The following is a 26,452-nucleotide window of genomic DNA, read 5'->3' as shown; positions in this document are numbered from 1 at the left end:
AAACTATCAACATATAAAAGGCATAGCACACTACCACGTACAAATCTAAAATACAGACTTTTAAAAGTTTCTACAATCGCACAAAATTCATAAAAAGTCAGATTGACATCATTAAAACAATATCTCAAATACGACAGTTTTTAACTGCTTTTGGAAAGAAGCTATGTAAAAACCGGTTAGTTGTACATTTAAAAGACCTGAAACGTTTCCCCGAGGGAAGCAGTTTGAAAAAGTGATGTGCCGGATAAGTTATGTCATTGATGATTTTCTTTGATCTGCGGAGAAGGCGAACAGAATAAAGTGACTCGACTGACGGTAGTTCTCAACCAATAATTTTTGAAGCAGTCTTCACTATTCTTTCAAGACTATTTCTATCCTTCTGTGCTGCATTACCGTACCAGACAGTAATAGAAAATGTAAGAATACTCTTTGATACAGTGACTTATTTTAGAGATAAAAAAATTACAAGATATCTTTCGTTCTCATTGATGAACTATTTTCCTTTGTGTCTCAGGTTTTCTGCAGAATGATGCTTTTTATGACTAAAATAACAGTTAAAAAAGGCAGTTTTCGTCATTATTAGCTGTGCCTTTATGGTTTCAATGTTACAAGAAAAGGTCCTCTCAGACACTGCAAACATCAGATTTGGCTAAAATATCTCGCTATGACTTCTCAGGAGATTTAATAGGATGGCTGGATTCATGGGGTCACCCTGTTTTTGACTTTGGTGATACGGGGGTCACCCATCAAAGTTTTGGATTTACTGCTTTTTTCCTCTCTGATATCAATGATTGACATCCATTTCTGTACAATGGTTCAGGACATCTGGTTAGGCATAGAAAGTGTGAAATACATTCACAGCTCATTCGAAATGTACTGTATTCAAACTTTAAAATTGACGCTTTGAAATTCCTATCTTACTTAATCTTAATCTTAATCTTAATCTTTATTTCTTATATAGCGCATTACATTAAAAATAATCTCAATGCGCTTTACACTTAAAATCAACAAAGAGAAGGATGAAACAAAAATTGTTTTAAACTGACAGTAAAAAAGCAAAGTTAAAATTAGCAACATGTTATAAAAATTCATCATAAAAACTACAAAAATTATGAATAAAAAGACGTAAAAAGGTGAGTTTTCAGTTTACTTTTAAAAACATCGAATGACTGAACCGCTCGAATATGTAATGGCAGAGAATTCCATAAGCGAGGTGCACAAATTGAGAAAGCCCTATCACCGTAATACACTGTGTTTCCTATTGGCTGATATAAATTTACAACACTGGCCACAGCCACTGACATGTCAACAATTTCATTGAAACACAGAATGACTGTTGAAAATAAATAAAAAAAATATAAAATATAATATATAATATATAATATAATATAATATATATTATTATATATATATATATATATATATATATATATATATATATATAATATATATATATATATATATATATATATATATATATCCACCTTTTGTTTTACCGTTGTCGAGCGGAGGGGTCACCCTGTTTTCGAAGAAACTGACCAGTCCCTAAGGCGAAATACTTACATATGACAGGTATTACAGTAGGTGTGTTCCGACCGACAACCTTTACTCTGCAAGGTAGAGAATCGTCAAAAGTGTGTCTGACATGAGTATATCTGAAAAGGCAAAACGTGCATTTGAACACTTTATTGCTTCAAAGAGAAATATCTACTTTCGGAGATCTCATATCACTACGATTGTGAATACCAAATGCATTCCATGGTAATTAACTTAGTTTTTATACTAATTTCTTTGTAACGCACAGGAATGCCTCATCCGTAACCATGGCACCCAATGCGGGTTTTGCACGCCAGGTATGGTGATGACAATGTACACGTTGCTGAGGAACAATCCTACACCAACGAAAGAAGAGATTGAGAAATCTCTAGGGGGCGTTATTTGTCGCTGTACGGGATATGCACCAATTCTGAACGGATTTTACACCCTCTGTGAGGTACAGTGTACTTTGGTGAATCACCTGGGGGGGGGGGACTGGACTAAAGTCATGTGAAGATGGGCTGGCGTTTCCTAACATTCAGAGGCATGGAATAGTCTGATTGTGTGCACAAAATGAAGTACTGCTTTGTGACATTTGCATACATGTGTACTGGTGTTTCTGTGGTCTTCGCATGGTAGGCTGTCGTAATATGACATTAAACTGGTCCAATAATCATTTTCATTCAAGGTAATACATTACCAGGTCCATGGGACATTTGAGATTTACAAATTTAAGTAGGACCATCCTGAACCACTGACAGTTAGTGGTGGTTCCAGGTGTCCGGAATGGGTAAGCGTACCCTGCTAAGCATGCTACACCCGTCAGGATTGGTCCCAAATTGTCTAAATATCGTATGAAGTGATACAGTATATGAATCACTGTTATAAGTCAAAGCCGGGAATGCTGTCGCTAATCATTTGAGTGACCAGTGACCGAGGTGTCAGATTTGGCCACAATGTCATCATATCGACTGTAGAACTTTTTGAAAGTCCTCACGAGTCTTTTGGATGTATATCCCTGTCTCACTAGTTTTGATACCAATAAGCTGCGTCTCATTTGAAAATCCACGTAGGAATCACAAGCCCTACAGTGTCTGAGAAGTTGAGACACATACACACCATAAGCAGGTGCAGATGGAATATTACTTGATAAGTGGGGATAATTTATGATTTCAAAATCTAAATCATCCCTTTTGTCATACAGCTTAGTGTGTAGCCCATTAGTACCCACCTGTAGGAACAGATCAAGATATGAAGCTGAGTTCTTACTCCCAGTTGTTTCTTTGATTTCCAACTCATCAGGGTAGATATGATGTAAGTAATTTGATATGTCTGGATTGTTTAGACTAATCAGATCATCAATATATCTGTGCGTGTTGTTAAAACGCCTTGCAAGTTTTTTAGACCCTGCTTTGTAAAGAGATTGTAGGAACTCTGCTTCATATGAATAGAGAAATAAGTCAGCAAGAAGTGGTGCACAATTTGTACCCATTGGTATGCCGATAGACTGTTGAAAGGTCATACCACCAAACTTAACAAATATGTTGTCGATTAAGAAATTAAGCATGTTAATAATTTCTTCATCTGTGTATTTGTGCTGGGCATCCATGTTGTTACTAAAATAACCTGACCTATGTTTGATGGCAATGTATTGGTACCTTCTACTGCCATTTTTATGCAGGAAAGCTTGTTTAACAAGAGATGACAGCCTTGTTTTAACTTTATCGTGAGGAATCGTGGTGTATAGTGTGGAAAAGTCAAATGTTCGGATTGACCTGTACTTGTTTTTCTTGACTCTTAAATCAAGCAACAATTCCTTTGAATTTTTTAATATCCACATTTGATTCAACCCACTCGTTTCATACACTTTGTCACAATACCGAAAAAGACCATTTTTGATGGTTGTTAAAATTATTGTCAATAATTGTGACAGACGTTTAGTAGTGCATTTGCTTGATCCTGCAATAAAGCATTGTTTGTAAGGGTTCTTGTGCAGTTTAGGTATCCAATACAACATATAGGCAGTGTTTTGTCCTTCTCTTTCAAAGGAATGCCAAATTCATCGAGCACAGATGAATGGTTTGAAAATATCTTCATCAGAAAGGGAGGAAAGAGTATAGGTTGTATTACTCTTATCTGAATGAAGATTTAATTCATCTATTATACACTTGATATAATAATTCCTACAGACAAAGATAATGATGTTTGAAGCTTTGCGTGCAGGAACTACAACATATTCGTTGTGTAAAGCATCAAGGCATGCTTTGATAGACGGGTCATCTAATACTGAGGAAGAATTTACACCTATAGTGTGGGAACGGAGATGTAAAATACGTGATTTTAATTTGTCTCTGACTTTGCTCAGCCAGTCAGAGAGGCATTCTATGTCAACTTCCTCAACTGCAATGCACTGTCTCGCATATTTTTCGGCGGCATCCATGATAATTTTGAAATTAAATTACCAATTAATATTTTGTGGCTCCCGATATTTTGGGCCATATTGAAAGAGTTGCCGGAGTTTGCTGTTGGTAATGATGGACAGGTCACCAGTTATTATGTGACCAAGTGGTTTATAGCAAAAGGGGGATGACAAGCAATTGCAAGTTCTGCTGTTGTTTGAAGGAAAGTTGAAATTTTTCAAGACATTGTTATGGTTAAAAAGTTTTCCAACAATGTTTTTTGTGTATGAGTAGGAAACTATAGGTGGTTCTTGAAATTTAAAATATGGAGGTATTTTTTCCACAACTTTCTTATCATACATTATATTGCTGATGTTTATTTGGTCAATCCCTTTGTTTGCAAATTGTACATGAAAAAATAAACGCTTGTCACTGTTCAAGAGTTCTGTCCTTACTGGCTTAAAAAGCCGGTAATTGCTGATATCGATGATAATTTGAACTAAACGATAATACGAGCCCTATGTAGGCAACTTAATCTTAATTCGGAGAAGAGCATTTTCTCACCATCATGGGCACAATCTTATAAAGATACTGCATATGATGTAATAATTGGTTGTGGTTCAATTGATATAGTTGTTTACCTCTCCCGAAAAATAAATGTATTTTAAATTTTAAAGCTTTCATTAAGTAATAATAATAGTGCCGGTGTTTATATTACAGGTGGTATTTGTGTAATTGTGACAGTGATGATGGTGGTGATGGTTTTGGTTAAGATGATGATGATGTTGATGATGATGATGGTGATGATGATGATGATAATCATGATGATGATGATGATGGTGATGATGATTGTGATGATGATGATGATGATGATGATGATGATGATGATGATAATGATGATGATGATGGTGATAGTGTTGCCGCTGCTGCTGCTACTACTGATGATGATGGTACAGATAATGTTGATGGTATTAATGCATCACATCCGTTATACCAAGAACGAAATCACATGTAGCTCCACACCAAATCTACAAAGTAAAACGCATTAATGTTTATAACAATCGTGGCATTTTTTCGTACTCTGTAGGTTTCTCAAATTAAAGTTAATCTAATAAAAACGATTGAAAATGAACGAAGACGATACAGTTTCATGAATTTTTTTCATCAATGAAATTTTTTTGAGATTATTTTTGGACATTTCTTTACCGTCATTATAAAATCAGAGGAACGACTGCTGCGGCAAGTCTGGTTTTCAAAGCTGTCCACAAAATTGTCTACGGAGTAGTGGTGAGGATAACCCAACGATCGAAGCCAATGGAACTGCGCACTCTTCGTTAACAAACAACAATCCTGTATGGGATCCTAGCATGAGTAACAGCGAAGAGAAAACACCGACGAATGCAACCGACTCACAGGAACTCATATTTCCTCCTGAACTTTTAGTAAGTCTATAAGATTATTGATTATCAAACCTTTGGCTTATGTTAATGTAATATTTACAAATTGCAACGAAACGGAAATCACGAAAATAACCTTACACAAGATTGTGCAGTACCAATGATAGTGACAGGGCTTGCGTTAATTGTGACAGTGATATGATGACGATGAACGTTTATTATGAGCGTATTCAATATCAAACCTTCGGGCATTATAGCTGGAATATTTACAAAATTGCAAATAATTGGAAAACGCGAACATTAACACATGGATACTATGCCCTTTGACCATAAATCTCAGAGCTATGCTTGCCAAAGGAGTCGAATGGGCTAAATTTTAAGATACCTGGATTAAGAGTATATGAGAAAAAGATCAGAGTTACATGTGACTTTTAAAAGGCATTGTTATAAGAGTAACTTTATTCAATCGCTAACTAGATCTACAAATCAAACATGTGCAGCGATATGTAGAGTCCTTCAAAGATCGTTTATTATCACCTTTAGAACTAAAGCTTTGCGTTGCCTAAAATTCGACACACACCAAGTAATTGAAGTGGTGACACGTGGGTTGCTACCTGAAACGTCACGGTATTGGTCCTACAGGAAGCGTCTCATACAAAGCCTGAGAGTGTCAAACATTCAACTATTACATGTACCAGAGAAGCAAAGTGGGTGAAAGGTCATCCACTTTTTTGAAACAAACTTGACTTCCATTCACACTAAATATACTAAGTCATGATGCAATGTTTGCAATTTTAGCCATATTGTAAGTCAGAACATTTTCTGCCAATCGTCACATAGACTGAACCAGATTCTTTCGAATTGACAGACGAGATTTTTACGTCATTATATTAGGTCGACCAGTCACACAACGTGCAGTTTTTGAAGGTCTCGGGGAATGGCTTGACATGGTATCGACCGACAACTTTGGAAATGTTATTACATCTCCGACTGACGTGTCCAGATGCAGTCATCGTCGCTGGCTACAATGATATCGGTAACGAATTTAAAGGGAAGCGGTCGTAAGAACTGCGCATGTGCGACTTTCTTGTTTACAATTTATTTCATGCGCGATACTAGTATATAGATGCATCATGTAAACGTAGCTGCAACATTTAAAGTTTACGATGTACATTATGACAAACATGTTTTGACTTTCATCAATCGCCAACGTACCTTGGATACAGTGTTTACATTGGTCGTAGGGATCTCTAGCGCGGACCTTTGAGCGCATTTCCGACGACTGCCTCCCTTTAATTACATTCACGTTTTTTTGATGCGGCTATTTAATAATCATGATCCCTCATATTTCATTTTTCACGTGAATTTCAAATATCAAAAATCAGGAAACAGTAGTCGGAATTCAAAATGTGAAATTTGAAATTTTGTAACATTAGAGGCCATCGCAGGTGATATAGGTTTGGGGTGGTTTTTTTTGCTTAATCACAGACGTATCCTCCTTTCAGGTCTTGAAAATCTACTTGAGGACACCGTAAATAGCGACATGATAAGCATCACTCACGTTCCAGAGATGAATACCATATCAAAGACGAGTCAAGTTCTAACTGTTGGTGGCGCAGTGACGTTCAGTAGGCTGATGGAGAATGTGGAACAGACGACTGCAAACGTGTCGGGTAAAGTAATAAGAGGCCGGGGAACCATTTCATCGTCAAGGGAGTACTTGATAGCAGTATAACGATTCAAAGAGGGTACATGTCGACATTAACAGGTGTTAAACATCGTTAAGGTCCGAGTTGCTTGCCCGGTGCTTAGTATCGTGGCGATGATATTATCAGAGTTAAACAAAGCGTTGCACTATGGAGACAGGAATCAGATTCAACTAGATGTACTTTATTTCGCAGAGTTGCAGCGTTCAGACACCATGCTACCCGGCTCGATCGCTCCACAAGTGGAGGGAAGACTGTTAACAGCCCTTGTTGAAGTACTGCGGACTATTGGTGGCGTGCATACTTCAAACACTGCTGTGAGTATATAAAGGGCACATTCATTCTACACGAATTCTATCAGACACTGTCGAGTATAGAAATTACGATTGTCCGTGACATTAAGTTACCGTCGTTTTGTAACATTTTTATGAATGGCAATAGTCAATATTTGACCCTGATATTATAAGTGGATTGCATAAAATCGAGAAAAAAGTTTGGTACAGGGTGAAATGCTCAGAATCCAACATATCACAACCCTTTCTGACTTTGAACGGACGCGCTCCGAAGGTGTATCATACTTTCGACTGATATTTTTCTGGGGAGTTCTAAAGAAATAAGTCACGTACCATTACTACACCCTACTAGGTGGTACGCTCACTAGGTGTAGAAAGCGTCCATACTGCCAAGCTAAAATTAGTAGAGTGTCTGTGATGAATGTACGAACTTTGAAAATAACAATATATTATAGTATGCGCATGTCTTCGAAAATGCATACAAGTATTTTTATGAATTATGCAAGATCTGCACATAAAATTGACTGATGGTGCCACTTTAAAGCTAAAAAATGATAATCATTAGAACATTGTCTCTCATGACAAGTTTTTATCTTGTGAACATACATTTCGGTTACGAATAACTGTGCTTTCCTCATAAAACCTTTACGTCGTTATGCAGTTGTGTTTCACCACTCCAACCGAAGTTAGTTGTGAGATTAATGATCGTTTTCTGCGCAGACTCTGGGTGGCCATATTATGTCAGCATCAAAGCAGTCTGACGTCATTCCATTGCTTATTTCTGCCAGATGTCACGTGACTGTCGCTGGACAAAATGGTAAGTTTCCTAACGGGACATGGAAATTGCATAACTAAGTCTCCTAAAGAGTTCGAGACTACCATCAATTTATTGGTACAGAAAAGTGTCCTCCAATAATCAGCGCAGCCGTGAAGCAAAGCATTTGCAACCTTTTTATTGAGAAATGAAATCAAAGTAAGATTTAAGTAATCCCAGTATGGGATGCCCATGATATATATAGCAATTAACAAGACAATTGTATCAGTAATTCTCTCTACCTTAAATAGCTTTCCTCTGGTGCTAGAGGAGTAAACTACATGATATTGAAATGCTTCATGGATATTTTGACTTCTCACCACAGCAAGAATTTGAGATAATGGTCTCATAAATACTTCTTTTAAAGGTATACAGTTACCTGTAATCTAAATATGCCCATATATGGTCAAAGGGGCGTTCCTTGGTATTTAAAATGCCCATGTGAGGGCGCTGTTTTGAAAAAGCGGTCACCAGCTTAAAATCTGTGATTGGTTAGATTTTCTCTTTCCATGGTATCTGCGGCAAAATTGGAACAGGTGACAGTATACCTTTAATTTAATCGTTGTCATAGCACAAAGTTCTGCTTGTTCGTAAAACTAATGAAACTCATTCATCTTTTTAGGCATTTCTAGCATTATATTCCTGTATGCCCTAAACCTCTTGCTTCTGTAATTTTGTGTGTTTTACCTGTCGAATTCCGCCATATTGAAAATATGGTCGACTGCCTGAGACTTTTATGACCCCATTAGGTGATAAAATCGCATTTAAGGTACCGAGAATTTTGCACAGAAAGCTTTATGGAAACCAAGGTTGGTGAAGTTACAGTGAAAAAGTGAAGGTGATTTCGATGCCAGAAGACTTGTGTTTATGCGATTTTGTAAACTCTACAGCATAGAGCACATTGCCTAGTTTTTCTGGCAAGATTGTTTATTGCTTCAAGCACAGTGCGCAACAGACAATAAGTCATAGACTCTCATAGACTCTCGAGGAGCACTCCTCGCACAGAAAATATTCCGACGGTAAAAATAACTGCAAAAACGAGGGAAAATTCGGAGATACACGGACGATTGCGGAATGTAAACAACTCTGTGATGTCAATTGCTGTTAAGTCTGGAACTGCAGTGGTATGTGTTTCGGATTTCTATTCGAAACTTTGTCACTTTACAGCAACATACTGACTCCCTGCAGACTTCTAGTTGCATCGAATCTCGCTACCAACATGTAAAAAGTACTTTAAAACCATTTTGACGAATTCTTCTCAAAATAGTTGTAACACTTTTATTTCTAAAAATGGACTTGCGGGTAATCCGAAATAACTTGTAATCCGAAAACATTATTACCGTATACCCGCATGCACGTGTCTATGAACTGGACGTTGTGCGGTCGATCGGGTCTAGCTTCATTCCGTCCCGACCCATTAACACCTCTTAATTATTCCAAGATAGATCGCAGGCTGCTAATCCAATAGACCCTTTGTTCTCTGTCGCAGTTGCCTCTCCCGTTTTTCTCGAGAGTCTCAGACGTAAGAGCATCTGTATTGCAAATTGTGTTCTGTTATAATGCTGAGTATTTTCATAGATGGCATAAGGGACTGGTCAGTTTCTTCGGCCTGGGGGGAGCCGGTGGATTATTTTTTGCCGACGTCAAAAAGTGGCTGACCCCCCCTATTCCAAATTTTTAAAACAGGGTGACCCCCCCTATTCCAAATTTTGAAAAAAGGGTGACCCCCCCGCACGCGACAACTGTAATATGTAATAATATAATACTGTAATATATATATATATATATATATATATATGTGTGTGTGTGTGTGTGTGTGTGTGTGTGTTGTGTGTGTGTGTGTGTAATATAATAGATATATTATATTTTATATATTATATTTTACATACATTTATATTTTAACTGTCATTCTGTGTTTTAATGAAATTGTTGGCATGTCAGTTGTAAGGTAGGAATTTCAAAGTGTCAATCTTAAAGTTTGAATACAGTACATTTGAATGAGCTGTAAATGTATTTCACACTTTCTATGCTTAACCAGATGTCCTGAACTATTGTACAGAAATGGATGTCAATCATTAATATCAAACAGGAAAAAGCAGTAAAAACTTTGATGGGTGTTAAGACTTGCCAGCCATCCAATTAAATCTCCTGAGGAACCATAGAGAGGCATTTTAGCCAAATCTGATGTGTGCAGAGTCTGAGATGACCTTTTCTTGTAACATTGATATTTGTGCATGTTACTTTCTCATACTGAATTCTCAAAGAGAGAACAAAAGTATCAGGAATTTGTCATGCTTTTCATATGAAATGCAGATTCCATAATAGTACACTTTCACTTAGCAAACATCAAGATATCTCTGGCATATATCTCTGATTCATTAAAGTATGACGCCCGAAGGGCGCTGAGAAAAATATGAAACATCCTGATATCTCTGATATATATGTCTTGTATATTAAAGTAATGCACAGGAATTGAGCTGAAAAATGTCTGATATACTAAAGTAATGCGCTCGAAGAGCATGCTGAAAAATATTGAACATACATATATCTCTGATATATGTATGCCTGATATGTTAAAGTTGGGCATGCTGAAAAATATGTCTGATTATTAAAGCTACGCGCCCGAAGGGCGCGCCGAAAAATGCAACTGGATGAAATTTGTGGCTGACACGATGCATTTTAGGCAATGATGAGCCTGTGTTGAAATTCAAAAACACACTGACCCCCCCCTATTGGGCATTTCAAAAACATGGTGACCCCCTATCACCAAAGTCAAAAACAGGGTGACCCCCCGTGAATCCACCGCCCCCCCCAGGCCGAAGAAACTGACCCGTCCCTAAAGTCATTTCTATCTATACGGCTAATTGCATTTGATATATTGGCTAATTACGAAAATCTGATGCAAATGGTTACATGGATTGGCAGCTGTCGACTTAATTCAGCGAGACTTAATCTTAATATGACCAATTTGCTTCATATATAAGACAATTAAAAATGAGCGCTTGAATTTTTGATATGGAGCCTATTCAAAAATTTGATCATATATGCAAATGAGCTAATAATCAGTAGGTCACGCCCATTCAATCTTACCTATAATCTTACTTTAGTGTTAACAGTTCAATAGTCACACTTAATGTCATCCATTGGTTCTCTGGATGTTCCGTGTCAGTTGTAATCTATGATAATTAATGTATTCTAGTTTCAATTGTGCAAGCTGTAGCCTCCAAATCGAATCAGACCTTTTACGATCTTGCATGATAACCCAGTATACGACATTTGTATAACTTCAGCTATGTACTCTTTAGTTCTGTAAGGAACATAAATTTAGTCTCGGACAAACACAAAGGCATACACAGACACGAAAATGGGCCCATTATAGAGTTACGTCTACCCGAGGGCCAAATAGTTTCAATTCGTAAAATCTATAGTGACGATATTGCCGACATTCTATAAAAGAATAAGCAAATTTGCTCTGACAAAAATGTAAAGATTTAAATCGTTATAAGATCTTCTGAGCAATATTTTATTTTCAGGGGAGAGACAAGAGGAGCTGCTGGAATTCCTGAACTGCCGGGAGCCGCGTCTCAAATGCGACGAAATTCTTCTTTACATCCATCTCCCGCTGTCTACAAAGGTTTGAGTTTTCACTCAACATGCATTCATAATCAAACGCTGAGATTAGTTTCACAGATTTCAAATTAGTTAATCTCAGAAAGCTATTCAAATATTGGTGTTTGTCCTCTTTGTGCGCACTTGGGTGTCAATGACATACGATATACTGTAGGCCTATCTCCCCCATTAAATATTAAAGCTATCAATGTACGTTTGCATTTCTGGCCGTAGGCTGTAGACCTTGAGCGCAACGTCGGCGCATTTCCGTTGTAGATCCTTGCTTTATAGAGGGACTGCTAAATCTCTACCTCTTAGACAGATGTCTTAGATTTTCTACAAGCTCATGAAAAAATCATCGGTCGGTCCTCTGGTGCCCACCATCATCATGTGTAACGCTAGATGTATTTTCCAATATTGCTGTTCTTTGTTGGTAAAATAGTTTCTTGCGTACTCCAAAGATCACGTCGACATATTCGTTACATGTAACTTGTAACACACAACTTTTTTGTTACCATTCTAGTGTTTCCATCTGAATGTTAGTCTGGACGAAATTTATTGATATGCTAGAAACAACATTGAATATAGTATTCTGATGCGTTGTCTTGGCAAGTACAACTTCATATTACAAACTTACAAAGAATAAAAATTGTGAAATAATCGTGAAAGAAATGACAGCTGTCGTCCCTTTAATATATCAATCTGCTTGTGTACTCCATTACGGTGAGAATGCTTTAAAGGTATACAGTCACCTGCAATCTAAATATGCCCAAATATGGTCAAAGGAGCGTTCTTTGGTATTCAAAATGCCCATGCGAGGGCGCTGTTTTTAAAAAGCGGCCACCCGCTAAGAATCCGTGATTGGTTAGATTTTCTTTTTCCATGGTAACTGTGGCAAAATTGGAACAGGTGACAGTATACCTTTAATATTTCTCCAAGATCACAATTGTTCTGTAATATTCGATACAGAACCAATATTTCCGAGGTTACGGAACAGACATACCGCATCGTCGACCAATGAATGATGACGTCATGAATGCAGGGCTGACCGTAACATTGGATGGACCCGAGCACACCGTTGAAGATTTCACGGCATGCTTTGGTGGCGTGGCGGACAAGCCATTCATCTTGGACGAGATAAGGAGCATGGCCAAGGGAAGGTAAAACCTTTAACATTTCTGTAAAAGCCATCGACTGACAAAGCAGAGAAGAATACGTTGAATTCAGTTGAAACCGCAAGTTTGAAGATAGGCGAATTTTAATTGTTACAAGAGTTCTGAATCATTTTGCCATCATCTTTGCTCATCGTTGAGAAAGGCAGACTTGTTGATAGGACAAATAATAGAAACTGATCTTATATCGACTACTTATATTATGCACTGTTTTCTTCAGGACATGGAACGACGATCTTTTCCGGGACGTCCTCGCCGAAGTCGACAGAGTGGAACTGTCACCCTACAAACTCACCATGCTAAAGAGCTTTCTGGTGAGATTCTACATTGCCGTCGCTGAAGAAAGAAAGATTGATGACACTGGCATGAAGACTGAATCATCTAACCGTTCTGCGTACGTAGGAGGTATCATCAGCGGAACGCAAGAGCGACAGGTACGTGTTTACGCGGACAGTTGTAGGAAAAAGTTTCGCATCTGCTCATTCTGATTAAAATCAGATGTAGAGTACGGCCACGTCTCTGTACTTGCGCGATTTTCTCTTGCTGTCGCCTCTCACTAGTGAGAGAAAATCTAGCAAGAGAAAATCGCGCAAGTACAGAGACTTCGCCGTACTCTACATCTGATTTTAATCAGATTGGCATCTGCTGTGATATTTAGGATCTATAAGAGACTTCGTGAATCGTAATTTTTCCAATAATAGATTGATGTCAGTTAAAATACCCACCAAGTATCTTGAATGTTGATACCCAGAGCATGTAGGGAGGGACCGACTTAAACCTGCAATCATTGAAATAACACGCGGATTTAATTTCACTAATATCAATGGTTTTCAGGAAGCCTCGCATTGTTAATGAAACAAAACGAATATGAAGCACATTGTTAGGTTAAAAAAGTGTTTCTGGTCCTTGACATTCAGCAAAAGTGATGCGGCGACGCGGTTTTCTTCTTTTGTCTTTTTTGTCCCTTCCTTTTTTATTTCTAACTATGCTGGGTTTGGCATGACGTCATTTGTGATCAGCGCTATTCACATTCATGGCTACCGCTACAGAAAGGTATACAGTCACCTGCAATCTAAACATGCCCATATATGGTCAAAGGGACGTTCCTTAGTATTCAAAATGTCCATGTGAGGGCGCTGTTTTTAAAAAGCTGCCACCCGCTTAAAATCTGTGATTGGTGAGATTTTCTCTTTTCATGGTAACTGTGGCAAAATTGGAACAGGTGACAGTATACCTTTAAGGCTCCATGCGACTAGCATTCGTAATCGCAGTAACTTATATCATCTGTAAATAACTTACGGTAATTTAATTCAATGCTTATAGTGTCAACTATACGGGGGAGTTGGTGATTCCTTAGAACACGTTTCATCTATACAACAAGCTACAGGAGAAGCTGTTTACCTTGATGATATCCCTCCAAGATCAGGTAAACAACGTTGAGTATTATGGAAGTTTGAAGCTAACATTTATCTCACATTTACGATGTATGTATCTATGTATGTATCTATGTATGTATCTATACGAGTGTATGTATGTGAATATGTATTTATTCATGTTTCTATATATGTCGAATGTAATTTATTCATGTTTGTATTATGTATGTCGAATGTGTACATGTGTAGATAGATAGATAGATAGATAGATAGATAGATAGATAGATAGATATACACCGATTGTTGGCTATTGTTATCTTTTCTTCTACAGATGAGCTTGCAGTGTTCCTTGTTACCAGCGACAAGGCCCATGCCAAGATCAAGTAATTTTTCATTTCATCCTTTGTAAATGATGTACAATTGACAACATCTTAAATTTGATCAATATCAATTTTCATATCGACAATAATTAATTATAATTTTCACGCAACAACAGATGTGTATTCATCGGAGAGGTCCAATAAAAAATTCGATTTCTAAGATTTAAACACGTGCCATTGTAATAGTTAATGTGACGGTATTGCTATCGAATGATATTGTGATTCAGCGTTGGAAAGGCTGTTTCTGATCTGCAATCTCAATATTTACCTTGAAGGTACGTCGATGCAACAGACGCATTGGCATTAGAGGGCGTCGTGTGTTTAATAGATGCCAGGGACATTCGAGGAAGAAATGCAGTATGTCAGAAACAGCCAGACGAGGAAATATTTGCAACAAATGAGGTAATGGCCATGGAAGGAAAATAAGGTGCTAGATTTTATATTGAGGACCGATACTGTTATATTTCCCATTATGGCGTTGAATGCCTGCCAAATTCGCCATGCAATACTGCAGTTCGTCTATGCAATACTGTAGTGCCGGAATGATATGATTCAATTACAAAATGAAACACTCTATGCTTAACTGTCAATATGACATCCCGATATGATGTGATACTTCAATTATGTAATGCAATGATCCAGTTATAACATGCAGCACACCGATGATTATTAGATGATTACACACACTTACTTTATGAAAACTTTCATTACGAGCATGACATTGTAATGTACGCCCCATGCGAAAATTTTGTACTGACGAATGCAGGCGAATTTTCGCAGGCATTCTAAGCCATAATTGTCAGGTTGATGTCTACTAACTGTCACAAATATGCTTGGTTAATCAGTAAATTCTCGATCGAGTTGCATGATCAGCGGTTACTTAAATATGTTACCATTCGTGTAGGTCGTGAGCTCCTATTTTTCCTTGTTGACAACATGTTTGCTCGACTACTTTTCAGCACCAACACAATTATATTATTAATACTTAGAACTTTTACAATACATTAGCACCGATCCTTCCTGGGCGGCATTAGGGAGTACAACGCTAAAAGTGAGGAGTTATTAGAGTGATTCTCTTCCAGTTGGTTGAAAGATGTCATCCGAATTCACGCGTGACCTTACACTTAAAACTCAATCTCGAGAGACTTGGTAAGGAGTTAAGGAAAATGTTTATGGATTGTAATCTAAAGTGTACCGGTTGCACGATATTTTGTCCTGCTTACAAATGGTGTAAAGCTTTATCATCAGCATGCAAAGGACAAACTCCGGAATGCTTGCGATTTTCAGAATATCTTTTTCTTTTTTTTCAATTTTTACTTTTTCTGTGTACAACGCCCTCACACTAGGCCTATAGCGAATGGATTGTGGAGCCGTTTGGCTCATATACACTCGATATCTATTCATGTTTTGCTGCATGAGCGTTTGATTCCATGTACACATTTTAGAATGACTAACTGCGAGCGATTGGCTTAACAGTAAATACGGTGCGGAAATTCAAGATGGCGCAAAAAGTATAAGTATTCGACTGTTTACCCATAATGCATATCAAAGTTTCTGACTTGAACGTCTTGGCCGGAGCAAACCTCATTCGCTGTCTAGGTTTCAAGCATTGCTAAACAGTGGCTATACAACATCAGCAAATCCTTCGATCTTCTGATCGTCTGTATGATTCTTGCTGTCTATTTCCTCAGGTAAATTGTGTGGGCCAAGCAATCGCTGCAGTGGTTGCGAAGACCAAAGAAGTAGCGAGACAAGCTGCCAAGCTGGTTAAGATAGAATACCACGAACTCGCCGCCATCTTGACAATCGAGGTAAACCGACCAATTTCAAATGAAATACTATAGCATTCCTGTCACAATCAATTTCAGTATTTGCAAATTCACTTATAGAGACAGGTTTTCAGTTTATGACACTTTTAAAGAAAACGCGACGTGTAAATTAATCAACTTTCTATGAAAAGCAATCTTAACTGTTTAACGAACCACAACAGTAGGAAAAAGTCGTGTTTATCATTCCTCCCTCATAATTTGAAAATAGGAGGCAATCGAGAAAGACTCCTTCTTCAGGCCGTTAAAAGAAATACATCATGGTGCCAGTCTTGACCACGGGTTTGCGTCATCTGATGACGTCATGGAGGGAGAAGTGAGACTCGGCGGTCAGGAGCATTTTTACATGGAAACGCATCGGTGTATAGCCATCCCTGACTCGGGAGACCAAAGCCTTCACGTAATGTCTTCAACACAGCACCCTACAAACGACCAGGTATATGAGGAACTCTTTCATTCCAAAGGGGAAATAACGCCAACTATTTACGATACTTTTATTATTACTTTCGTCCAATAATACAAGTCCATTGCCCCGTAAAATATGTTCGAAAGCAATTCTGGAGCTCGATACACACGATACGTTGCGGAGAATCGGCAATGTTATCGTTAAAAAAACAATTCCAGTTCGGACTGAAACGTCAGTCGTCAACAATGACATAGGTCATAAAAAACATTTACATGCAGACTATATTAATCACTAGCCATTGATTCTACATATAAGCTTGTGAGAAGAATCCTTGTTTGAAAAGACAGAACAAAAACACTGGAGACTAAACAAAATACAGTTTATTGTGAGCTTAAAGTCCACTATCAAAACTATTCGAGTAATTTATTTTGATCACATGAACGACCTTTCCCCAAAGATTTCTCCGCCATATTTTTGCCTTTTGATAGAAAGGTACGCTCGATAAATCCCTCCATAAATACTGCAAATATTCCCATGATTCCCCGCGTACGTGTAATAGTGCAAATATTCCCATAATTCCCTGCGGACGTATAGATATTTTATGATCATCAAGCTTTCAAAAAATCGAAGAAAGCTTTGCTTAGATTCTCTCTCGTTTTCTCAAAAATGTCTACAGAAAACAATCTGTATGGCTCTCGGACTTCTAGACCACAAGGTCAAGGTTACAACGACTCGCATTGGTGGAGGTTATGGCGGTAAGGATACAAGACCTGCCCTATTCTCCGCAATTTGCGCTGTTGCAGCGTACAAGTAAGTACTTCTAAGCATTCTCGGAATTTCTCTTGCTTGTAAATTGCCAAAAATGTCGAGATTCAATAGACGAGAATCAAGTGGTAATTTTTTGTAGTAGTAGGGTTATTTGGCAACAACAGTAAGATAATTAGTAAGATAATATGGAAAAAAGCAACTATTTTACGATATGAAATTTACTACAAAAATTATGCGCAAATCCTCATATAGATGGGTATATCGTAAATAGTGTTAGTGGGTGTAGGCAATTTATCCTTGAGATTGGGAGGGGATATAGGTCTCAAGTCTACTGAAAACGACCAACGTGGACACGCTATGCCGGACCAGAGTTGGGCGACTTTGGTCGGGGTCGGAGAGGCGGTTTTGGTCCGAACACTTTATTTAATAATATTTCTCGCTTCTGCACACTCGTCTATGGGGCGAATAGTCCCAGCGCTGAATAGCTCTCCAAACGACTGTGGTCCGAAGTATAAAGTTTGAGTCGACTTAAAATTTCGTGTTTTGACGCGTCATTGTAACGGTTCCAAGCTCTGCCGTCCAAAACCAAAACAAAAGAAGGTAGAGACCGCAGTGCTGTATACCATGGTAGTCATAATCTTATTAACCTGGAGAAATGTTTCACTTCCGGGGAATTACACGGTTTTCTTTCTTCCCTGAGGTTTTGTAATTGTACGCCATCAAAATACACACTTCACTTTTCACGTTCAGGGTTCATCGTTCTGATCGACCTCACTACAACTTGAATTCACAGACAGGTCAACACAACAATATTCAAAATACCAAATATGGACTGTTTCCTATCTACAGCAAACGAATTTTGTCATTTAATTGAAAACATAATTGAAGAAGACTTACATTTGTCGGAGGAACTTTATGAGTCCATACACCGCCATGCAAAATGCATGGGGTTTTAAGCCCTACTCAGTATAACGTCAGTCTATTAAATAATTATTCATAAGAAAATTTTCATCAGCGTATTCAAAGTATGATAGATCATTTTTCACTGTTGACACTTTTCCACAGAACAAGAAAACCGGTGAGATGTGTACTGGACCGTGAAGTTGATATGAAAATATGCGGAGGAAGACAGCCTGTTCTCGCCAGGTACAAGGTCGGGTTCTCCAAAAGTGGTCGCCTGAGGGCTCTCGATGTCGACATGTTCATGAACGCTGGACATTCCGTGGACCGTTCACTTGATGTAAGACATCGCCTCAGATTTCAACAAGAGTTCGTGCTTGTTCGAACTTCTAAAGAAAAAAATACTTTTCCTGATGACATTTATAGAACACTACGCGATTCAGGTTTTGAAGATCCCTATTTTTTCAAACTTTCCAGATTCTTGCTGCTGGTATGCATCACGTGACAAACGTGTACAGCGTGCCTGACTTGAAGATAAAAGGTTATGCATGCAAGACCAATCTACCTTCAAATACGGCCATGAGAGGTTTTGGCAGGCCTCAAGGAATGATGATAGCGGAATTTATCATCAGCAAGGTTGCCGCCTGCTGTGGTTTGCCGGAGTGCAAGGTATACACTATTCAAATGATTAGGACCTTTAAGAGTCTTCTTTGTGGTGTTGTTGTTGTGGAATCACCACAGGGAGACTCAGACTCTTATTTGTTTGTTTATTTATTTTTTTATGCGTGTTTGTTTGTTTATTAATTACTTATGGTTATGTTCATATCCAGTTGAATATTTGTTCATGTTTGTCAATTAAGAATGGTGTTTATTTATGGTTTTGTTTGTTTGTTTGTTTGTTTACTAGCATCGATAAATGACACTTAAAAACTTTATAATACAATTATTTATTTCTTCTTAACTGTATATTTTCTGTATATGGAAATAATCATACATAAGTAATAAACAAACACGCATAAACGAATAAACAAACAAAACAAGGAGCCTGAGTTCCCTATGTAATCACCACGCAAGCTGCTTTTAGTGTATGAATTTGGTCGGAGACTATTCATTGCTTATGAGAGAGAGAGAGAGAGAGAGAGAGAGAGAGAGAGAGAGAGAGAGAGAGAGAGAGAGGTATGTTACGAAATCAAACATATCCGGTGCCAAAATTGCATAAGGATATGGTGTTAAACTCAAGCTAGCCTATAATGAAACATGGGACACTTTGAAGTCATGTGTACATTTTTGAATTCATACTAATAGCTGCATGTTTTGTAGTCAGGAACATGTTTGATGTTCCAACATATGTACAATATATGTATGTATTTCAACATATCCCTACCGCGGAATACGCGGTACTTATTGCCAGTAGAAGTCCTATTTTGGTTACTGTTGTTGTCTGTCTTATACCTTGTAATGGTTTTCTGTCTTCAAACGGAGCTGAAGGCCTTGTTATGCTTTGCTTTTGTCGCGGACAGGTACGAGAAATTAATTTCTTGTCTGAAAACGAGGTAGCACTCGGCGGACAGAGAATAGATAGGCGCATTATCAAGGCATGCTGGGAAGAATGCACCAAAAAGAGCAATTTTCAGAAAAGATGGCAGAATATAAAGGAATTCAACAGGTATAGTACTGTAATGCATAATTAAAAGTAAATTTATGCGTTAGCAAAAACATTCCACTTGTGAATAGGACAGTCCTCCCAAAGACCCGATCGGAAACTCTTCTTCTGTGCTGGGACGGGCCAGCGCATACCTACTCTCAGGTGATGGTGACCCATTCAGTATTTTGCGGTCTCCTATCAACATTAACGGACGTTCCGGTGGCCTTGCTGACTGGACTGCTCGTCCTGCGAACATTTTTTATCATATCATATCATATCATATCATATCATATCATATCATATCATATCATATTACATCACATCACATCACATCACGGCACAGCACAGCACAGCACAGCACAGCACAGAACAGCACAGCACAGCAGAACATTACCATTCACTGATCCATGTGACAAGTGGAACGGTGTAAATTCACTGTTGCGAGCTTAATAGTATAATACTAGACGTTCTGGACCTTGGATTAACGGATTTGCTCAACCCTTCGACATTGTTTACAATTGAAAGGTTTATCGCATGGTCTTACTATAGGGACATCCATGCAAATCATGCAAAATGCCACGAATGTTGCTGAAAAGAAGATCGTCAATTTATTTCTTCCGCAAACCACAGTTACTCTACAGGTACAATCACATGTATTTCTTACAAAAGAAATAGGAAACTATTTGGAAAAATCAGGACTGGAACAAAGTTTGCCACAGTTAATGTTGACGTGCAACCTTAATTCCCGATACAAATTATCCCCAAAGTGGTAAGCAAGCTTGTTTACTTTCCCACTTTTTTCAATCGCAGGACCAACAAATGGAGAAAAAGAGGAATTTCAGTAGTTCCAACTAGACTTGGCATAGGTTTGGACCGGCCAGCCATGCTACAGGTCAGTATATCGATAGTCACTTTTTACTGACAATTATGTGAACTTCTCAAAATAATGCCCAATTTATATGTTACCCTGAACACTTGGTCTATTCCACGGCAACACGTTTCGCATGCTTGATATCATATGCAGGAAGATTGACCGATAGCAAAACCCATTACACAAACCGTGGTAATATAGAACAATCGCTATACATTTCGTCATAACATTGACTTGCAGCGGTATGTATATCATAACTGTCGTAATCATTGCCTATAATATCACTGTCATGTACAGGCAGGTGCCTTGGTCAACGTGTACACCGATGGTTCAGTTCTTCTCACTCATGGTGGCATTGAAATGGGTCAAGGTTTAAACACCAAGATGATACAGATTGCCAGCACAGTACTTGACATTCCAGTGGATCGTATACGTATCTCGGACACCTGTACGGCGTCCGTGCCAAACACTACCTGCACGTCTGGCAGCGTCAGCACTGATCTGAACGGCATGGCCGTAAAGGTTAGTTACGCCGTTACGGTAAAAAAATCTGTCACCTCGCGGCCACTAGTAGATCACGTTGTAACTACAATTTATGTGCATATTAATATCATTGTGTTTCGTTATTGTACAAAGTTTGAAACGAATCAGCGCAGGTACGTCTACGTAATGACAGCAAATACGTAAAAAATTGAAGAAAACGATTGCCTTGCAGCCTTATTGTTTCGTATCACAAAACAAACCTTGTCGACCACAATCCAAATGGTCAGAAAATAACTTTAATTCCCATCTTTGTCTCCAGGATGCATGTGAGAAGATCAAGCAGAGACTGCAAAAATTTAAAGAAAACAATCCAGATCACACGTGGGAAGATTTGGTGAGTGGTTTTACTTATTGTTATGCAAAGGAGTTCAGTAAGGTATTTATACGTTAAGTTCATTCGATATCATCCTTGCTTTGGTATGACGTCGTCTGATCTAAAATAGTATTATTTTGTATAGTTTTTCAATACTAATCATAACTCACGCAATCCAGCCATCAACGTGAGTTTAAAGGTTACCTTCCATATGTCACCGTCAATTTCTGAATCTACATGATGAGCACTTTCGGTCAATGAATATTCTACCTTTCAAATATACTATCATCTGACCTGCAAAGTCACGCGATACCCGTTGATACACTTTTCACACACTTAGTACCATTGTATTTCTGTAGAAATCGAGCACAGGGTATTCAATTCTCTCATTCTTCACCTTGGCATCATGGGATTGTTACACTTACCAAATGTGAATCAAAGCAAGAAAGGCGACTTCCTTCAAATTGAAACCATAATTACTGACTATTGTTCTTTGTTTTAGGTGAAATCAGCTTATTTAAATCTGGTCAGTCTGTCTGCGACTGGTTATTACGGGTAACAAAACGCACTATTCTTAAGAGACTTTCCAGCATTTACAAAATCCTCAGAGAAACAAAATGTGATTTTACTACATTTTAGTTATTGGATAGGAGACCAGATCAATATGTACTGAGAGGCTGTAAAGCGTTCTGCGTGATAATGAATGGCCAACCGCAACTTGAAATAGGCCTACCAAAATGAATTTTAAGATGTAAATACGAATGGAACAATATTACTTCTGGTATTAAACACCACTGAAAATTAGGCCAACAGAAGTAAACTATCTGTTTTGCAACCACACTCGATGTAGTTTTCCGGGGTTTTCCAAATAAGAGGACACAACGCTTTTTTTAACTTTAAAATCCTTCTGAAGTTCTTTGGCGATGTTCTATCACAAGTCAAATAATGATATTTTGCAGACATGCTCGAATCATCACCGGGGAATCATCGAACCATTTGATGACGTGAAGCGATACATTTCTACGAGCATTGCGTCACCTCTATAGATGCCTGCTGATTCTGTCTTTTCCCGCCATTGTCTGTGTGTGCTTTTCAAACACTTACCTACCCGCCTTTCAAAATTTTGAGGGAATACAAAATAGAGAATTCACTTACTTTGGCCTTGGTTCACTGCATCCGTTTACTTCATGTATCAATTTCGTTTCAGTGACGAAGAATTTCGTGTTAACGCGGCAGCTAAGGATTGTGACCCGTTCATATATTCCTCATACGGCGCTGCTTGCTCTGAAGTAGAGATTGACTGTTTAACCGGCGAACATCACGTGATATGTACATATATTGTTATGGATGTAGGAAGATCTATCAATCCAGCGATTGATATTGGACAGGTAAACAGCACATCTTGACAAACGGATCTGTGTATAATAATATTACATTTTTGACGGGATTTTGCGGATGGAGGTTGTATAGTGGAAGTTCCTGATCTTTGAGAATGGACCTATTACATACGACCAAGGTGTTAGGGCTGTAAAATTTTGTCATATGCCTTATGACCGCTTAATTATTGGTTAGGTGACATTTTTGATATTTCGGAGAAAATTAAGTGTGAGATATCGTGAATTCATCCCCACCTGTTTCATCATCAGCGCAAGCAAAAGCAAACAAACAAGCAAACTCTTACCTACCCGCCTTTCAAACAAGCAAACTGCGCGAGTTCAAAGTTCAAAGTTCAAAGCTGGCGCACAACTTTTGAATCATGATTGTTTGTTTATCCATTCAAACAGCAACACGCGTAGCAACCAGAATGAGTGTAGTACAGAAATGCACGCGAATGGCCCATATGTAGACAAAGTGTGCCCAAATATGAGGGAGTTTCTGGCTTTGTACGGGAACATTTGTCGAGTTACATGAGCATTCCGTGAAAATGTGTGTAATGTAGTATGACACCTCAATATCTGCTCGTTTATACAATAACAACATATGAATATATTCGAACGTTAATACATTGGACGGTGAATATTTCAAAATTCCGAATAACATTATGTTTACAACGTCAGATCCAAGCTGTTCTGTACCACAGAGGGCAGATGAAAGTCCCCTGGGTGGGGAGGAGGTTTTCTTTGTGCAACGGTTTACCTTTAATATTTGATTTTATTAATTTTGACTGTGATATTTCAAATAAAGCTTTCGACTCCAAACTGTCTGACTGTGTTTCCAATTCCTTATCTCCTCTTCAACCAGTACACATACCACTCTAATTGCTGCACAAACATTGCCAACTTGTTAATGACTGAGCGTATCAGCGGATTAGCTTATTAAGTCAACACCACAGCCGTCCCACACGATCCGTGTGGGACGGCTGTGGTGTTGACTCAATCACTTAATCCGCTGATACCGACAGCGGATTAGCAAGTTGGCAATGTTTTCGGAGCAATTACAGTGGCGTATACACAAGTTGGAGAGGAGATAAGGACTTGTCGGTAATATATAAAGCAGTCAGACGGTGTGGAGTCGAAATCTGTATTTGAAATACCACTGTCAAAATTAATAAAATTACTTGTAGTAACAAAGAAAGCAGTCAGACGGTTTGGACTTGAACTTTATTTGAAATATCACAGTCAAAATTAATAAAATAAAATAAGGTAAACCGTTGCACAAAAAACCTCCCTCCCACCCCAGGGGACTGATTTCTTTCCCCTATGTTCTGTACTAGGAGAAAAGGGCATGCATATGTGCATAACTATGAGTCCTGGTGCTCTTTTTGTAATGTACTTTCCCTTTCCGCCAGATTCAAGGGGCTTTCTTACAAGGCTATGGTCTGTTCATGACGGAGGAATTGCTTTGGTCTGACAAAGGCGAGTTACTGACCTCTGGTCCTGGGATGTACAAGCTACCACGCGTGCAAAACATTCCGAGAGAGTTCAACATTCATCTGTTGGAAAATTCCAATAATCCGAAGGCCATTTTTTCCTCTAAGGTATTGACTTCCCTGTTGAATATTGACATTCAGTAAATCAAAAACCTTCATAGTGAAATATTGACAGCTTCTGTAATGATAAGATCAGAGAACTTTTTGCTCCTTGTCATCGCATGATTTTATAATGCAGTGATGCGGCGTGTCTGTGTGGTCTAAATTGGATTTCTGTTGCAGCTTTCAAAAATGGGGAAGCGAGTTTTCAGACACCTCTCGCAAGAACGAGAAGCAAACAGTATTAAGGGCTGTTATAATTCAATGTAGCATTACTGAACATCAACAGTCTTTATGTTCTTAAGATTGCAAAGCAGAAGATCAATGCATTATACCCACGTGCATACACAAAATACTCTATTTCTCAGGGCGTCGGGGAACCGCCTCTGTTCCTGGCAGCTTCGATATTCTTCGCTGTCAAAGAAGCCATCCGTTCAGCCCGGAAAGACTCAGGACTTGAAGAAGACGATTTCCAGCTAGACTGTCCTGCTACAGCCAAGAGAGTGAGAATGGCCTGTGGAAATCATTTCAACCTGACAACGTGATTGCAGCGACACATGTATGATGCTAGATTTTTAAAATGATGACTCGCATCGATTGTAATCAACTACATATCCTCTTATCATCTCATACTGGTTCATTCATCGTTTGTTTTTCTAAAGTATACATTATTAAGTGAAAGACTTGACTCTTGTCAAGTTAACGCTAGTCTAGAGCTATAAAAATGTTTTAACTTCATACTTGCTATTCGCTGCATAGTGTGTTCAAACTATGACCACAGCTAACCTTAGACTCTGCCGCGAAGTATATGAAATAGCAAACTGCTACGAACATAAAGCTGTACCTGCATGTAACGTCCGCTGTTTGGTTATGCCACAGACAAATAGTAGACAGACTGGAAACGCATGCATGCCTTTTGTTCCATGGTGGTCTCGGTAGACTATTGGCTTTTCATATTAAAATGAGCTTCAAAGGTGTTAAACGTTTTGGAGGCTTTGTTTGTGGTTGATGATTACACGAGATTATGCGAAAAATACGACGAGATGGCATCGTACTGCCAGTCGCGTAGCAACCATAGTTACTTTGTGAGCTCTCAGGCCAGAAACACTGCTTCACGCCAATCAAAACATAACACGCCAGCAGTTTCATAAATATGTCCTTCCTTAATGCACGTGTAAGACGGTATGACTGACCGTAAACCATTGAGTAAAACCAGACAGTATTGATAAAAGACTTTCAAATTTGGTTCAAACACACTCATTATATATCCATAAAAATATGAGAGGAATTTTTAAAACGGTAAAACTCACTTTCCTGAAGCTCAAAACACTCTCGTTTTCGCCAGCACGTCAATTCCGCTCAGCACCACACGACAACAACAACACAAACTTTGCCGAACATACTTTCGCTTAACAAATGGCGATAATCCGAAAATTACCGAAGGATGCATGGTCGGCACTCTTCGGAAAAGAGAGGCGAGAGCAACCTGAGGCGAGGCGAACATGGATGAGTTACGTAACCGCCTCACGCCTT

General features: G+C 38.5%; 1 protein-coding gene and 1 long non-coding RNA gene across 2 annotated transcripts in view; both read left to right on the top strand.

The window, feature by feature from the left end:
• Nucleotides 1–26,191, top strand: part of LOC139122222 (xanthine dehydrogenase/oxidase-like) — a 34,345-nt gene extending 8,154 nt beyond the window's left edge. Inside the window, exons 5-26 of the mRNA XM_070687647.1 lie at nucleotides 1,805–1,993; nucleotides 2,839–2,850; nucleotides 3,726–3,861; nucleotides 4,709–4,896; nucleotides 12,724–12,914; nucleotides 13,147–13,360; nucleotides 14,250–14,352; nucleotides 14,631–14,682; nucleotides 14,955–15,081; nucleotides 16,371–16,490; nucleotides 16,717–16,941; nucleotides 17,588–17,721; nucleotides 18,745–18,919; nucleotides 19,057–19,248; nucleotides 20,100–20,245; nucleotides 21,035–21,116; nucleotides 21,393–21,617; nucleotides 21,898–21,972; nucleotides 22,454–22,506; nucleotides 23,159–23,339; nucleotides 24,740–24,928; nucleotides 25,288–26,191. Coding sequence (XP_070543748.1) covers nucleotides 1,805–1,993; nucleotides 2,839–2,850; nucleotides 3,726–3,861; nucleotides 4,709–4,896; nucleotides 12,724–12,914; nucleotides 13,147–13,360; nucleotides 14,250–14,352; nucleotides 14,631–14,682; nucleotides 14,955–15,081; nucleotides 16,371–16,490; nucleotides 16,717–16,941; nucleotides 17,588–17,721; nucleotides 18,745–18,919; nucleotides 19,057–19,248; nucleotides 20,100–20,245; nucleotides 21,035–21,116; nucleotides 21,393–21,617; nucleotides 21,898–21,972; nucleotides 22,454–22,506; nucleotides 23,159–23,339; nucleotides 24,740–24,928; nucleotides 25,288–25,464 — 3,186 coding nt within the window. The 3' untranslated portion in view covers nucleotides 25,465–26,191. The remainder of the gene's footprint in view (nucleotides 1–1,804; nucleotides 1,994–2,838; nucleotides 2,851–3,725; nucleotides 3,862–4,708; nucleotides 4,897–12,723; nucleotides 12,915–13,146; nucleotides 13,361–14,249; nucleotides 14,353–14,630; nucleotides 14,683–14,954; nucleotides 15,082–16,370; nucleotides 16,491–16,716; nucleotides 16,942–17,587; nucleotides 17,722–18,744; nucleotides 18,920–19,056; nucleotides 19,249–20,099; nucleotides 20,246–21,034; nucleotides 21,117–21,392; nucleotides 21,618–21,897; nucleotides 21,973–22,453; nucleotides 22,507–23,158; nucleotides 23,340–24,739; nucleotides 24,929–25,287) is intronic.
• Nucleotides 6,844–11,773, top strand: LOC139121535 (uncharacterized). Its single transcript, XR_011549307.1, has 3 exons — nucleotides 6,844–7,355; nucleotides 8,052–8,148; nucleotides 11,679–11,773. It is a non-coding gene; the product is annotated as an uncharacterized lncRNA (long non-coding RNA).
• Nucleotides 26,192–26,452: the final 261 nt, after the last annotated feature.

The sequence above is a fragment of the Ptychodera flava genome, chromosome 21, assembly GCF_041260155.1.
Source record: "Ptychodera flava strain L36383 chromosome 21, AS_Pfla_20210202, whole genome shotgun sequence".
Lineage (NCBI taxonomy): Eukaryota > Metazoa > Hemichordata > Enteropneusta > Ptychoderidae > Ptychodera > Ptychodera flava.
This window is presented reverse-complemented; position numbering and strand designations above follow the sequence as displayed.